The 16,860-nt window shown below is 40.4% G+C and overlaps 1 protein-coding gene across 6 annotated transcripts in view; it reads right to left on the bottom strand.

Moving 5' to 3' along the window:
* The window catches only part of RBFOX1 (RNA binding fox-1 homolog 1), a 334,649-nt gene that overhangs the window by 92,365 nt on the left and 225,424 nt on the right, over positions 1-16,860 (bottom strand). For all 6 annotated transcript variants that reach the window (XM_035022228.1, XM_035022232.1, XM_035022226.1 and 3 more), the window contains one exon: positions 7,242-7,295. In XM_035022228.1, the coding sequence (XP_034878119.1) occupies positions 7,242-7,295 (54 nt within the window). The remainder of the gene's footprint in view (positions 1-7,241; positions 7,296-16,860) is intronic.

The following is a 16,860-nucleotide window of genomic DNA, read 5'->3' as shown; positions in this document are numbered from 1 at the left end:
AGTAATGCCCAGAAAAGGAAGCATTTGGGCGAATGTCTCTCTTTAAGTTCTTGGATTGCCTTTGATAACTACAGAACCTTCTCCATCTTGAGCAGGAGCTCAAATCTCAACGTCAGCATTATCAACATGTTAAGATTATTCTTTGTGGTGGGGGCTGTCCTGTGCATTGTGGGATGTTTTGCAGCATCCTTGGCCTCCACTCTTTAGATGCCAGTAGTGAACAACCCCATGCCCCCAAGATGTGACAATGGAAAATGTCTCCAGAAGTTGCCCAATTCCCCTGGGGTATAAAATTACTCGCAGTTAAGAGCCATTAATCCAAGATATTGGATTAACTAACGCATCTGTGTGGGAGGTAACTTGTAATAAAGTGGAATGGGCTTTGAAATCACAGAGATTTGGCTTTGGACCCAGCTCTTTAACTTTTGAAGTCAGAAACCTTGGGCAAAATAATATCACTAGATTTCTAATTTATCTGAAAAATGAGGAAAATGACACTTATCCTCCGAAGTTATAAGCTCTGTAAACATGCAATGATCCCAACACGGAGTCTGGCATGCAGCAGGTAATATTACATGCAAAGATATTTTTATAATTATTTTCATCCTCTGTGACCTCAAGGATAGAAGACATGGCAGGCATGTCCTGGTCTAGTCCTACTGAGGAAGCTGCACAGCAAGGTGATGGAAAGTGTGGGCTTTGAGGTTAGAAAAAAGACGTTTATATAATAAACCAATTTTTCACATACCAGTTCTGTGATATGAGGGAGGAGATAAACTCTCCAGAAAGCCTTGGTTTCATAATTTCTGTAACGAAGAGAATGCTTGAACATTTTTATGAAGATTCAAGGAGATGCAAAGTGGTTTGCACAGTGCCTGGCATAGTCAGTGCCCAGAGTGGCTTATTGTTGCTGATGTTTTGAGTTGTTCATGTATGAATGATGGCAGCCCAGAACTTTCCCTATGAAATTGATCCAGAGCCAAATATTCAAACCTTGTCTTTCTCCCATGATGTGCAGAGGTCGGGGGCTTCTCCTACAAGGGCTGTCTTATCACTTACTGCCTTGGGGGAGCTGTTCTTGGTAGACTTTCCATGCAATAGAATGGGAACTAATTTATTGAGGAAGTGCAGTTTTAAGCACATAATCAAGTTCTGATCCTATTTGAAGAGCAAAATCCCCCACAGGTTCCATCAAAGCTGAGCTGCATTCCTTCCGTGGGGCAGGGAAGGACACAGATAAAAATTAAGGCCAAATGTGGGCAAGGATGGAGTGAAATCTGATAAGACAGATAGGGAAAGGAGAAGAGAGAAGGAAAGTGAATTGCAACCAAAAGGGGAGGCGAAGGTAAACAGATGTATGAGATAAAGTCTTTGAAGTGGAACATTTCTAGGCTGAAAATCCTTTGCTTGGGGACTTAAATCTGGACTTTTCTGTTCCAGTTCACTGAAGTGCACTGCATTTGAATCTGGCAGATGTGTAAATTATACAAAACATTGCAGAGCCAAAGGTCACTGTTCATGAGGAGCCATCGCTCTGTGTCTAGTCGAAACTGGCCCTCTGGGTGGACATGGGCAGTGTTAGAGCCACGAGGCGTGTCTGAATATTTGCTGCTTTGAGGGGCTCTGAGTGGTAGCAAGTACCTTGCAGACCCACCTTACATTCTTTCAGGATACTAAGGTAGTCACCCCAAACACATCCTTTGTACCCAGGATTTGGGCACATCATCCCAAGCCAACACAAAGTCTAGGACAGTGGCCAATAAAAGGAAAGCAGCCTGTGTCAGGGACCCTAGTTATCACAGGTTCTGACAATCTTACTCTTTTTCAGATACTATTGTATCCAAATTGCAGGAAGGGAATTGGAGAGAAGTCCGTCCAAAAGTGTGGCTAAAGGTCATTCTCTTAACTGTAATGGACTCAATGAAGTGAAATGGGGGGAGCGGCTGGGAGGGAGACTGACATCTACCTTCCTTTGACTCAATTCTTAGATGAATCATGGTTCACAGTGGCCAAAAGCCCATAGAAAACCAATACCTCTCTACGGGTAATCCAAGGTCAAATACACCTGCCCTTTCGAGATAAGCAATCACAGAATGCTACATCCATCCTCTTCATTTTTAAACTTTATACTGAGATCCCAACCCAGTCTCCCATCAGCCAGCCTGGTATCAAGGCCTGTGGTCCGTGGCCAGGTTTTTACCGAGGTGGACATAACTGATGACTTCAGTCATCACACTGATCTCATAGTTTCATTTTACTTTACAGTCTATAAAGTTCTTTTACACTCATTACCTTACCTGATCCTCCCTATAACCCCAGGATAACCTAGTTTTAAGACCCGACCACCTTCATATGTGACTTTGCAGCCAGGTATCCTTCTTTCAGTACTCCCCCCACCCCTTTGAAACCAGAAATGTGTATTTTTAGGAGGAAAATCCAATTAAGGCCCCCTTTTTTCTTCCCCACACTGAAAAAAACCCCACTAATAATAATAGTGTCGCCAGACTACTGTTCATTGCCATCCTCAAGGTTTTCAAGTTGATTTACTCTGCATCTCTCTACTTTTGACTTGAATTGTGTGTTTGTTGTCATCGGGACCTAACTATATCTTAGATCTGCATTGCATTGGTAGATCTTTTCCTTTCCCTATTGATCATGACTCGTGGAGTAATTTACCTCAATTCCAATTTTCCTTTGCAGGCAGGGTGCTCTCCATCCATGGAAGTGAGTTATGTGTGTTCAAGTGGTGCATCTTATGAATCTTGTTAAGCTTTGCCGCCTTATAGCCCTACTGATGGAATATTTAATCACAGAAATGAGTTGGCAGATATGATATACAGCGTGGGTGAGCTTTGCAGCCGTCTTACTGGCAACTGAGAAACGGATGGATTTGCCATTTGTCAGTCCCATGTCGACAACTGTGTGTAACCTTTTGTTATTTATTTTTATTTTGTTTTACTTATGTATGAAGATTAAAGGTGTTTGCTTTCAATCAACAGTTTCATTGGCTAGCTATCATGATTCTCCCTAAAAGACACCACTGTTTCTTTTCATCTTTTTATTAGATGGCAGTGGAACTTCTCACAATGAAGGGGAACTATAAGAACCCCCTCTGAGGCCTCCTCATTGAGATTCTTAGAAACACTGTTTCTGATGATACTAAGTAACGAAGCATACTGCTGGGAACAGATATTTGCAGATACTGTACTTGTATTTATTGCCCTCGATTTTTAAAAAAAAGTCTGAAATGGAATGGTCTTAGACACTGATTTTGAGATCTACCCGCACATTTTTTTAATTGACTTATCAATCATTTATCTTGAGAATAAGCCTCAAGGAGCCCGAAGATGATTAGATGTAGGCAAAACAATCAATACCATGTAGCTTTGTAGGAAAACACCCACTTGTCTTTGGAGGAGATTTACATGGGTTCATGGCATGTGTTGATTTATGCCTATCTGCTTCTGGAGACTGGCGTTGGGTAAGCATTCTTCCGGGTAGGACTTGGTAAGAGTTCAGAAAAACCACCCGAAATGAAAGGCCTTTCATAACAGCTTTCTAAATGCTTCCCCTGGAACGTGTGCGTGAGGGAGACTGTGCGTCATAATTTATCAAAGCAAATTAATACTGTTCAGCTAGTAATTAAAGATCCTCATTAAGAGGTGCTCCTGCCCTCTCCACCCCCACCCCACGTTAGCAATAAAAATGCACTCAGGGCGTCAAGAGGTTATATACGAAAATCAATAACCTGCCATTTTATAATTAAAGAGAAAATAAATGTTAGGGAAAAGTCCACTAAATTAGGAAAATTACCTTTAGGAGAGATTGAAAATATTGATTTTAATTTACAAAATATGTGAACTTTTCATGCCCTGTTCTGAGAGACAATTGGAGGCTGGGTTGTTAATTCTGCATAAGCTTCAGAAAATCGATAATTATACTATGGGAATATTATGATATTTGTCATTAATAGAAAATCTTATATATAGGAGTGCCTAATAAGCCTGGCTTTCTATCTCAGGCAGACACAGGGCTGGCCTGCTAAATATCCACAGCAAATCAATGACAAGGTCTTCATTTCAGCTTTGAGGCACATTCGAAATTGCAAGATAAATCCAGACTATGTTTATAGTTGGGGAAATCCAAGAAGCCTCCTAAGTTCTTAATCGTGGACATTCAAATGGTTGACGTTAGTAATTATATCTCCATAGCGAAATGAATACATGCTATGTCCACATTTGCATATATGCACTCCATCCATATTGGTGTCTTAACTTCCGATTTAAGTTAGCTCAATTCTCAGTGTTTATGGGTCTTCAAATATTTCAAAGGAATTGTTCTGGAGTGTTGGATTGGCAGCATTTCCCTATATTTCTGCATATCATGAACTCTGCTGACATACATACACAGATAATTTAGGCAAAAAGAAAAGTCTTCCGATTATTAAGGGTAGCCCACATATTGGCAACACTAACACACATACACAGATTTCTCAAGTAACACTTACTTATTCATGCCCCATTTCTTTAGATTTAAGTTTATTGGGGCATCTCATAGAAATAATTATTTAGTTGTCCAGAATCCTTAAAACTGCCCCTGACACAGCCAGTTAACTTGTCTGAATATGGAGGAAGCGGTGGTGGTGGCCGGGGTGGTGGTGTTGGTGATGGTTGGAAAAATCTCTTCTTTAATTTGACTGGCTTGGACATAGAGCAGTAGCCTGATCTACCATCATAGGACACAGTCCATAAGAATTACAAATTTTAATATTTAAACACAAAAAAGAAGCAGTATATAACCCAGTTGTAAAGAACACAGGCTCTCGGTTTCAAAATCTAGCCAGCTTCTTACCCGCTTGAAATCTTAGCGGTTTAGTGCTAAGGGACTCTGTGTACCTTAGTTTTCTCATCTGGAAAACTGCCATGAGGATTTAAATACATTAATTTAGGTAAAGTGCTTAGAACTGTGCCTGGCCACAGATAATACTCGGTAAATATTAATCTTTATTATAACTTATTCTTTCCCGATAGTCCCATGATCTAACTTCCGCAGCTGGGCTCAGGGCTAATCTGAATGGCTGTTCTAACGTTCTAAAAGTCATGGAGGTTAATTTATTCTTATATATACAAGCCAGTTTGAATGGTTTCTTCTGTCCTCTCAAACACCCACAGATATGCATATAGGTTTCAGATCACACATAAAGGAGAGTTTCTTGGTTGCTCAAGCCGGATGACCAGCAACTGTACTGCATGGGACCAGAAACATGTCCTTCCTCCCTCTCTCCCAAGTGACACATTTAGACCCTACCTCCTCGTCAGATGGCTTCTTGCTTCTTGTCCTTGACCCATTATTCTGGGGAGAAACCATGCACGTAGCCAGGTACACGCACTTGCAGAGAATGTGTCAGCTTGTTTTCCCAGCTACCCCATTTCATTGGGCAGTGCCCCCAGATGCATGAAAGCTGCTGGCTGGCCTCCTGCATGCCCTTTTGAGGGATGTCCTTTCTTTGCAGTTTTGGACAAGGAGGTACCCCAGCAATATCTGTGCCCCTAAACAGACTGCCTTACCTCCAATCCCAGAAATTAACTTCCCCCAAACAGGCAAGCTGAGAACAGAAGGCCTAGTACTCTCATGTATTAAGAAAAGAATCTCTTAGTTTAGCGGTTTACTCAGAATTCATCACAATCAGTTCTCCATTAATTTTCCCCTTCTGGCAGAGAGATGGAATACTAATTTATTTTTATTTGTCCAGCATTTATGTGGTGCTGACTATGCACCAGTCTTCATATATTAACCCATTTAATTCTAATAAGCTCCTGTGAGGTTGTTACTATTATCATCTCCCATTTAACAGATGAAGACACTGAGGCACAGAGAGGTTAAGTAACTTGCCTAGAGTCACACAGCTGGCAAGTGGGGGGGGGGGCAGGATTTGAACCTGGGCTGTCTGAATACAGTGTTTACATTCCTCACTTTGCTAAGTGTCCTCTCATGAGGTGGGTTCCACCATATAACCATGGAAAGCCTTACAGCAAAGACTTTTCTCCCCCAGAAGAGTCAACGCAGCTACTTCACGGTCATAGAGTCACTGGACTTAACCCAGGCTTGTGGTAAAAATCACATGCGAAGAACAAACATTGCCTATCTGAAATCCAGACCTTAGCTATCAAATGGGCCTTCCCAGATTTACCACTTTTTTCTTTGTTGAGTTGGTGACTCTGCTAGAGTATCCATCCGAGTGTCCTATGTTTCTGTCATACGCTAGGGTTGATCCATGATTAGGAAAACGACAGATGGCACCCCAGAAGGGACCAAGAAGGGGTAGGACTTACTGTGAAGAGGTCACTAAGTGAGTGGATCTGGACCAACTGGTCATTTATTTCTCCTTTTTTAAGAGCAAGGGCCCCATCAAAGAAAGAGTTCTTTTCAATCCCCATGTGACAAATCTACTAACGTTCTAAGGTGTTAAATGCAGCCTTGTTAATAAACAAGGGGCTAATGGGCAGAAGTGACAGGCCAAGCAGAGCCAAAATCTCTACCACTGCTGCTTCTGGGTTACCCTCTCCCAAAATGTGATGAACAAGTTTTCTACAGGGATTTCCTGATCAACCGGTAGTTGGAGGGTAGCAGGGAAGGGGCGAGGGGAGAGACCTACCCTGGAAGGCAGAGCAGAGAGAGATGGAATTGCTAAGGAATACTGATTAATAGAGAAAGAAAGACCACTTCTTTTTTTTTTTTGCTTTTTGTTTTTTGGGTTTTTGTTTTGTTTTGTTTTTTTCGTTTTCTAAATAATCCTTCTCTTGGCAATTTCAACTCACTGCCACATTATTGGAATAAGTGAGCCAACTCTCTGCTTTGCCAGGAAGAAAGAAAGGTAACCCCACATGGAAATGGATGGCTAAAAAACACATCCAAGCAGATTGAAATAAAATGGGCATGAACAGCTCTACATTTGTTCAATATGCCCTCGAACAAAGTCTCGATGCTTTTTTGAGGAAAAATCAATGTAAAATGTCATAAGAAGGGCCGTGCATACTGCAGAGTGTAACACACATACACGATTCCCCTTTATTTTTAAAGGGTTTTAAACACTTTTGGTTTTGCTTTAAAAAAATCCTTCAGAACTTCTTAGGAGAGGGATTTACATAGTTCAAATTATTTTATGAAACCTGTTCTTTACTGGCAGGCAAAACACATTTAAAACAGATGAAAAAGAAGTCATGCAAAGAGGAACTCTTTACCTGCATAGAATTCGGGGCTGTAGACTGCACCCACAACTGGATTCAATTTCCAGCCTTAAAACAAATATACAAAAACATTATTATCACACTTGATTCAACAACTCATATCACTGCAAGTGAACCACAAATCAAATGGGTTGTTGTATTTTTTTATTTTTATTTACAGGCTATACGGTTTGGGAATGCATAAAAATGATTTGAAACCTATACCTGGAAAAACAGATTTATGCTTTTGATTTACTGCCAACACAAGTTAATAGTATGGAAACTACTGACCAGCTACAGGTGAACTTTTTGAAAATGATGTGGTAATTAATTTTCTTCCATATCAATATTTTCTTGAACCACCATAATAATTTCAATTTTTTGTCTTCTTCCATAGATCATCGCTAGATAATCCATCCTATGTCCCTTCATGTTAAGTTCACAAAAATTTGAAAGCTCACATAAGCAGAATTCTTTGCGGCAACATATTCTGATAATTGTCATTCCTAATTATAACCCAGAGAATTCCGAAGTGCTTTTTACATCCCAAAGAAAATGACATTTATCCACTAGAGAATGAGTATGGAATACAGTTCAGTGCATTCAGGAACCATAAAAATTCTTAATCAATGCATGATATCTAAGGTAACTTTCAAACAACCTGTATATAAGATTAACAGAATCCTGTAATTTTCCCAGTGTTCTGGATGGAGCATTTTCTGTAAAATGAATCCTGGCCCCTTAGGAACTTTTACTCAAGAAAAGAGCATACAACAATACTTGCAAATCGAGAAGCTCTGCACATTGCATACCCATTGGGCACAATTTAGGGAACAACCTCCAAAGAATGGTCACGTTTTAGGGTTTGGTGATTATTTCCTGTTCCTGCTGGTAAGTTTTTATGAAAACATCCATTATATGGAATTCCTGAAAGACAAAGAAGGGCAGGCATGCTGCCTTTTGCAGAAGACTTTGTGTCCTTGGGCTAAAGGTCAAACACCAGAGGTCTTTTAATATATGCTTCTGAAAAAAAGCAATGGTAAAAGTTGGGATGCGAGAGAAGGTATTTCTGACTAGGAGAGCTCTTCCCAGAAGGGCGAGGTATGACATCCTCTCATCTGACCTAAGTGATGGACCTGTAAGAACAGCCAAGGGGTGGCCACAATCCTACTGATCCCCTAAGGAAGACAGAGGCTCAATATCTCAATAGATAGGACCCTGGATGAACCAAAGAACTTTCTAAGAATTTTTTGTTTCTAAGAACTTTCACCCAACTTGAATGAGCTAGCTAGTTTACAGACCCCAGGATGGTCTTAGGATAGGATTTTTCAAAGTGTTATGCTTGCATACCTGGGAGGCTTATTAATGGAAATGTCTGGCCCCATTTTAGAGCACCAGAAAGAGACATAAAATTCTGAGATGTGTTGTCCCAATGGTTTCTTCACACTGACACCTTCCTCTTTTATATTAACCACATCTTGTCATATAGGAATTTCTATAATGATATAAAAATAAAAATTATCTGGCACATTTCAGAAAATGTGCTTTATAAATGTGGAAAATGACTTCAGTTTGACCAACTAAAATTCTACCATTTCCTAAAAAAAGAAAATAGCCAATTTCTGGGGATCTGTGGACTAATATAAACATTTCGAGTCCTTGGAATCAAACAGAAAATAGAGCAAACTGGTTGAAAATAAAGATTCAGGATTATCTGGACATATTTAGTGTTCTTTCCTAGTCCTCCACAGAAATCTAGAGTTTGTGAACAAAGTATATAAGGACCCATATTAAGTGAATAATTAAGTTATGAATTTATCACTCTTTTTCTTCATCCCTCTGCTTCCCATCTTATATCTTGTTCTACTGGTGGAGGAGACGGGGTCTTTTTGTCACTATTGAAATAAGGTTTTGTTTCCCTTAAATACTTCCTTTTGCACACAAGACTGGGACATACCATTTGCTGAATGTGGACCCACTGATTACTTTTGATGAAACTCTCAAACTGTAAGTTATACCTATCTATTGATCCATCTATCTATCCATTGATTGATCTATCCATCTATCATCATTTATCTCTATCCTCTTTCTCATCTATTCATCTATCTACCTATCTATCAGTAGATTGATCAAAAAAAAAAATAGATTGATCAGCTCTTGACAAAGTTTACCTGATGTTATTTAGACCTCCAGTGTCTTCCCAGGGTAGGCTACTTAATGCCATTATCTATCTATTTACCAACTACCTGCCAGTTTACCATGTCTATTTATGGAAAACTTTCATTCAATATGTAAACAATACTCTCCCCCATTAAGAGATCCGTGCTATCTCCTGTCTGCCAGTATTAATTGAGAAAGGGCATTGATAAGGTCTCCTTCACAGGAAACCAACCTGGAATCTGTGAGCAGCAAAATGAAATGTCATGGGAACATCATTGCAGGTTTTGCCCTGCTCCTTGTTATTGGTCCTTCTTCCTAAACAGTGCTGCTTCCACTGTGGGGAAACAAAAACCTTTCTGATTCACAACACAGGCATGACAACCCAACTTCTTACTTCCCTCCTTCCCTGCAGGCTACTCCTCACCAAGTCTCCCCACTTCAGCAAATGGCTTCTCTCATCCGCTTGGTTCCTCAAAGCAAAATTCTTGATAAATAATTCCTTGGTTCTCCCCTTACCCTCATACCCCATGTATGATCCACTACAAAATCCTGTTGGTTAGACTTTGAAAAGACATTTCCATCCACTCCTCTCCGTTGGCACCATCCCAGGCCAAGACACTTCTATTTCTCATCTGGATGAGACCACAGCAACAATGCTCTAACACGCTCCATCTCCTCCCACTCCTCTTCTCCTTCCTCCCTTTACCCATTCTATTCCTAGTGGTCAAGCCCATTTTAAATGAGTGGATCAGATATGCCGTTCTGCAACTCAAAATTCAACAGCTTCCTTCTGAACTTAGAAGAACACAAACTCTAACCTTGACCCACAAGCCCACACAACTTAACCCCTGTCCATTTATTTCATAGCATGGTTCCTCTCTCTCCAAACTACAGGGGACACTATGCTTTTAAATCTTTATAAAAGCACCTAAGATCATTGTAGATCAATGTAGATCATTCTGGATTATATCCACTGCTCCTTGTGCTTAGAGAACTCTCCCCAGCTCCTGACACAGTTGACCTGATTATTATGTAGGTCCCATTGTCTTCCCAGGGCAGACTACTCAATGCCACGTCCTTCCCCTTGAGCTATTCCCTGATTCAATTCCCCGTTTTGTTTTCTGCATAGCTGTTTTCTCATATATTTTTTTTTATTTTTTTATTTTTTTATTTTATTCTTATGTTAATCCCCATACATTACATCATTAGTTTTAGATGAAGTGTTCCATGATTCATTGTGCACAACACCCAGTGCTCCATGTTTTCTGCATAGCTGTTAACACTACCTGGGTTTATCTTTTTTCTTTCTTTCTTGTTCTTAATTGTTTTTATACCCATTCTCCTTCATTAAAATTAATGGTAAAGTGAATAGGACTGCTGTCCAATGTGAATTCCCAGCACCTAAAACTACATTTGGCAAATGGTCAGTGTTCCATAAATATTTACCTAGTTTTGCTCTAAAGGAACAGAAGGAACAGAGAGCTTTTTCTAATGGGCAAATTCTGTTTTGGCTAGGATTCTATCTCCTTCCAACCTCCAATGACCTGTTTCCTGATATACATCTAATAAAGAAGGACTCTGTTAGGGGTGACTGTCTTCAAGGCAGAGGAAATAAGGATCCAGACCTTCAGAATCACCCCTGCTCAGACTTACAGAGCTCATGCAGGCTTATGTAAATGTATGCAAATCACATGCAAATAGCCTCCTAGTCCCTGTGACTCCTTCCAGTACCTGGAAGAGACCCTTGGGATAACCCTGCTGGAGACAGGAGCCTGCACTGTCAGAAAGATGGACAAAATGATCCCTGTTTTAAGTTCTCAGGCAGTCTGTGTACATCCTCAGGCCTTGCAAATTCAGAGATTTTGATCAAGGACATTAAACTGAACAATGAGGCTTACAACAAAAGAGAACAGCTGATAAAGCCCACTGCTCCCAGCCGCCCATACAATGAGGCGATGGAGCAGAGACCAGACACAGGAGCTGTGTAGAGAGACCCCCTCTGTGGCTGGGTTTCAAGGGGCTGCATCCAAATCAGCACTCCCCTCCTCAAATTTAGCTTCTCAAAGGTCATCTGCCAGCGTGCCATAGAAAAACGCTGCCCAAGCTCACCAGTGTTAACTATGGCTGTATTAGATGTTAAAAGCCAAGTCTGCATGTGCACACAAAAAATTTGCACATGTCTTCTCTAGGGCCTTGCTGGGTTGGATATCAAAGAAACATATTCAAGAAAGTACCCTTAAATACACCACAGGGGCTTCCGGAACCGCATACCAGTGCTTTCTAAAGACATCTACTGAGGATGTCAGGCAACGCCTAAAATGAAAAGTTAGTTGCACACTGTGTTTGGTGTGCCCACTATTTTTTTTTTGCAACATATATTCATGGCCAATATTCAGATTTCATTACAATACAGGATTTCTGGTTTTCTTGAAAGTTCAGTAGACATAGTCAACTTTAGATTATGAATCCCACACAGACCAATTTGCTGGAAGTGACCAGAGACCACTACACTTAACCCCCAGTTAGGCACAGACTCTACCTCTGCTCCCTACTGTATATCTGGCTTGGAGGCCAAATGCCAGCAGTCTTTTACTGTTATCCTGTCTTGCTTTTTCTTCTAGTAGAGAATATTTTGCTTTTCCTCGTATGAAAATGGAAGATAGTTTGGGGTGCCTGGGTGGCTCAGTCGTTAAGCATCTGCCTTCGGCTCAGGTCATAATCCCAGGGTCCTGGGATCGAGCCCCGCATCGGGCTCCCTGCTCAGTGGGAAGCCTGCTTCTCCCTCTCCCACTCCCCCTGCTTGTGTTCTCTCTCCCGCTATGTCTCTCCCTCTGTCAAATAAATAAAATCTTAAAAAAAAAAAAAAAAAAAGAAAATGGAAGATAGTTCAAAAAGAATGTGAGTCTTTCAGACCCTCTCTGTTTGCTTATCTATTTTACCTGCCTAGCCTCTGTTGGCATCTGAATATTTGATCCTAAAATTAGTATGTCTATCAGGAAATTTGACTTACTATCTATAGCAAAAAACAAACAAGATGCCTACTTATTATTGAGATTATTGTGTAATTAAATTTTCAGGGCATTTTGTAACCCTGGTCCTGTGTTGAGTACTTAACTCCATAATAAGCACAGATACCCTAGAGAGTAGGTCCTATCATATCTCAGTTTCCATTTAAGAACACTGGTGTGTGGAGGGTTTAAACAACTTGCCTGTAGTTCAGTACCCAGGGAAGGGCAGAGCTGATAAAAAGTCTACTTCTCTATAGTCTTGGATTTTTTGGTCCAAATTTATCTTTCCTAAGCTATCTGAGAAAAAAAAAAAAAAAGATCCACATCCAACATCCATGCTTCTCCAACATCCAGGGAATCCCTGAAAATCTGGTTCTCAACTTGTTTTGCATTGCAAATGTGTGATCTGCAGTGACTACAATGAGCCCCAGCTCTGATCTGAGGGCTTCCATCCTCAGGAGGAATCAGCAATACAGCAGTTGCCCAGGTCCCTCCTTGGGAAGCTCTCTGATGGACAGTGTTTGCAGATCCCTGGATGTCATTCTAAAGTCTTCTCCTACATCCAAGTTCAAATGTCCTAGGAAATGTAATGCCATGATGATGGTAGAGCAGAGCCCGCTTGTGTTTAGGATCCGGTCTTACTCATCACTGGAAACTTTGTGGCTGGTTAAGCTCTCGTTGGACATGTGACTGAAGGAATGCATGAATGGGATAGTGGCACCCACAATGATATTTCACCATGTGATGATGACCTCAAAATGTGATGACTCTAGGAAGGTGTATTTGCTGAAGTGTAAGTTGGTAACTGTAACTTTTCTCATTTCGACGTGACTTCATGGGTCCTGACTTATCTTCTCTTCCCCACCCCCAGCTTTATTGAGGTATAATTGACAACTAAAATTTGTACATATTTAAGGTGTACAACTTGTTGATTTGATATTACATATACACTGTAAGATATCACCACAATCAAGCTAATTTACATATTCATCATCTCATACAGTAACTTTCTTTTTCTTCCTTCCTTCCTTCTTTCCTTTCCTTTTTTTCTTTTCTTTTCTCTTTCTTTCTTCTTTCTTTCTTTTTTCTCTTTCTTCTTTCTTTCTTTCTTTCTTTCTTTCTTTCTTTCTTTCTTTCTTTCTTTCTTTCTCTTTCTTTCATTCCTTTTGTGGTGATAATATCCCCTTTTAACATAGTCACTCTTGTTAAGGATCTGAGAGGGCCCCATTATCTTTAGTTGTATTGCAATTTATGGGAAAGGTTATTTGTAGTGATGATACTCACAAATTATGGATTGGAAAAGCTTTGAGACTGCTTTTCTTTTAATACCAAAAGTCTCCACAATGTCTTCTACAGAATCCAGCTGCTTTATGTAATTGGGATTTGTATTTGTTTCTTAAGTCAGTTCTGCTGTGACTGTCCATCCACCCCCTGGGTCCCCTACTCAGCCCATGTGATAGGATAAGCCCCTGAGTGCCCCCTTTCAGGTACATGGATGAGAAACCCACATGACATTCCTGGGAACTCAGAATGCATGGCTACCTGGAATGGGATGTGGGATGTTTATGCCACAAAAACAGGCATTTGGGGCTGAACATTTAGTTTCATTATTGTGGTCAGTTGCCATTTGTGTGCAGTTCTGTAAGATGATAGAGGGGAAGCAATATTCTTTTTTTTTTTTTTTTAGATTTTATTTATTTATTCATGAGAGAGAGAGAGAGAGAAGCAGAGGGAGAAGCAGGCTCCCAAGGAGCAGGGAGCCCAATGCGGGACTCGATCCCAGGACCCTGGGATCATGACCTGAGCCAAAGGCAGACGCTTAACCGTCTGAGCCACCCAGGCGCCCGGGAAGCGATATTCTTGCATCCACACAGGTATGGCCACAAGATTTGTTACTTCAGGGCACCTGGGTAGCTCAGTTGGTTAAGTGACTGCCTTCAGCTCAGGTCATGATCCTGGAGTCCCTGGATCGAGTCCCTCATCGGGCTCCCTGCTCGGCGGGGAGTCTGCTTCTCCCTCTGATCCTCCTCCCTCTCATGTGCTCTCTGTCATTCTCTCTCTCAAATAAATAAATAAAATCTTAAAAAAAAAAAAAAGATTTGTTACTTCAGACTAAAAGGGAAAGGCTTCACTAATGACTTCTCTTCCAACCTCAGGTTTTGCTTGTTTAAAATAGGGATAAGTATGTCCTCTTTGTAGGACTTCATGTGGGCCCCATGCATTTAAAATGCTTAATGTGATGCCACATGGTCAGCGTTCCAGAAATGTTGGCTATTAATGGATGGGCTTTGAATTGTGCCCCAAATTCCACTGGGCTAGTGTTCAACCCCTGGGTAGGACAATGATCAATAACTCTTTCTTTAAAATAAATATGCATCCATAGAGCTTAAGGAATAGTATTTGGCTTCCCTTGCTTCATTTTCTCACATAAGCAGCACACATGAGCACCTACGCACATGCATGCTAGCACTCACGTGTGCACATACACACACAGTTGCTACTTCATAATTAAAGGAAACTCCCAAGAGTCGGGGTGATGTCACCACATGTTAACTCTGGCAAGTTGCAGAGTTATCATTTTTACCCAAGTAGAAAGGCTTCATTATGCATAAATCAGGAGTTTGTTTCATTTCAGCACTGGGCATTCAAAGTCTGTTGTGGAAATTTTCTATACCATTTAAAGCCATGTCTCGGGTTGTTGGAGCTGGAAAAATGGGTCAGCAGAATAGATAATTCTTCTGATCTTTCAAAGTGGAGCCCTGTTATATTGAGGGTATATCTCTAATGGTGCCCCTTTTAAAAATATGAACAGACTGACTTAACCAAATTGGTAGTTATTGGCACAAAACAAAAACAAAAACAAAAACAAAACTACTAACTGCTAATATTACTGTTTATAACAGCAACAACACAAAATTTAAATGTCAATCAGTATGCAAGGTAAGAATAAGCCCATATATTGGGACGCCTGGGTGACTCAGTTGGTTAAGCGTCTGCCTTCAGCTCAGGTCATGATCCCAGGGTCCTGGGATCAAGTGCTGCATTGGGGTCCTTGCTCAGCAGGGAGCCTGCTTCTCCCTCTACCTGCTGCTCCCCTGCTTGTGCACACCCTATTGCTCACTCTCTCTCTCTCTCTCTCAAATAAATAAATTTTTTTTTAAAAAAGAATAAACTCATATATCCATTTCATAGAATGTTATGTAACCACTAGAACGAATGGATTTGGTCTGTATGTATTAACCTTGAAAGAACTCCATATTGATATATAAAAGCCAATTAAAAATGATGTGCATACCATGACATCATTTATATAAAAAGCACGTACACAATACTGTGAATACTATAAATATGTACTTATTTTATTTATATATATATGCATAAAAATGCAAAATTAAAGTACAGAAAATAATCTACAACAGTGGTGTCTTCTCGGTGGGGGGACTAGGACACCAACTTGGCAGTGGCATGATTCAAAATATATTCAACCTTTTCTTTTGTTTCTTTCTCTTTTTTCTTTTTCTTTTTTTTTTTTTTTTTTGAGTGAGTCTGTATTTCCATGTTTCACATGTAATTAAAATATTAAAAATGGGGGCATCTGGTGGCTCAGTCATTAAGCGTCTGCCTTCGGCTCAGGTCATGATCCCAGGGTCCTGGGATCGAGTCCCACATCGGGCTCCCTGCTTGGTGGGAGGCCTGCTTCTCCCTCTCCCACTCCCCGTGCTTGTGTTCCCTCTCTCACTGTGTCTCTCTCTGTCAAATAAATAAAATCTTTTTTTTTTCAAATAAATAAAATCTTTAAAAAAATATTAAAAATGGAAAATTTCATACATTTCCTTTATCTCAGTAATAAAATTATATTATTTTTGAAAACCTACAAAACAAAGGAAGAATTTCTTCCAGTCTTACAGTTCAACTCAGCAGTTAGCATTTTAATGCAATGCCCTCCAAAATTTAGTTGAAATCATGCTATACTTGTTCATTTTAAAATTTTTCATTCATTAGGGGGCCCTGCAGAGTCCTCATCTTGCTCATTTTAATGGATGTAATATCCCACTTGGAGTATATACTTTAATTACTACATTACATTCTTCCTAGCTTTTTGGTACAACTCAGTATGTGATTAGCATATCAGCAGCTCCCCTCTCCCCATATCTTAAGAGAGATGTGTTCTGAGAAGGATTAAAGAAACAAAATGATTGAGTGCTTTCAACTCTTGTTATATATGTGAATTCTTATCATGAGGGGTTTTGAGATGGCTTCTTGGTTAGGAAGAGCAGAGATGCATTGTCCTGAAGGGGTCTGCAGTACGTGGTAACATTCTCATCTGGCTCAAAACAGCACTGCGCAACCCAAAGGAAAGCAAATACTGCATTCATCCTATGGAGCTCCTCAGAAGGCACCCTCCGAGCCACTTCAAAATCCTCACAGCTCCAGACAAGACTCAAGGCCAGAACCAAATTCTGCCG

Source organism: Mirounga leonina, unplaced genomic scaffold (genome assembly GCF_011800145.1).
Source record: "Mirounga leonina isolate KUSES-001 unplaced genomic scaffold, KU_Mleo_1.0 Mir_175, whole genome shotgun sequence".
NCBI classification, from domain to species: Eukaryota; Metazoa; Chordata; class Mammalia; order Carnivora; family Phocidae; genus Mirounga; species Mirounga leonina.
The sequence above is the reverse complement of the archived record's forward strand: the minus strand, read 5'-3'. Positions and strand labels throughout refer to the sequence as shown.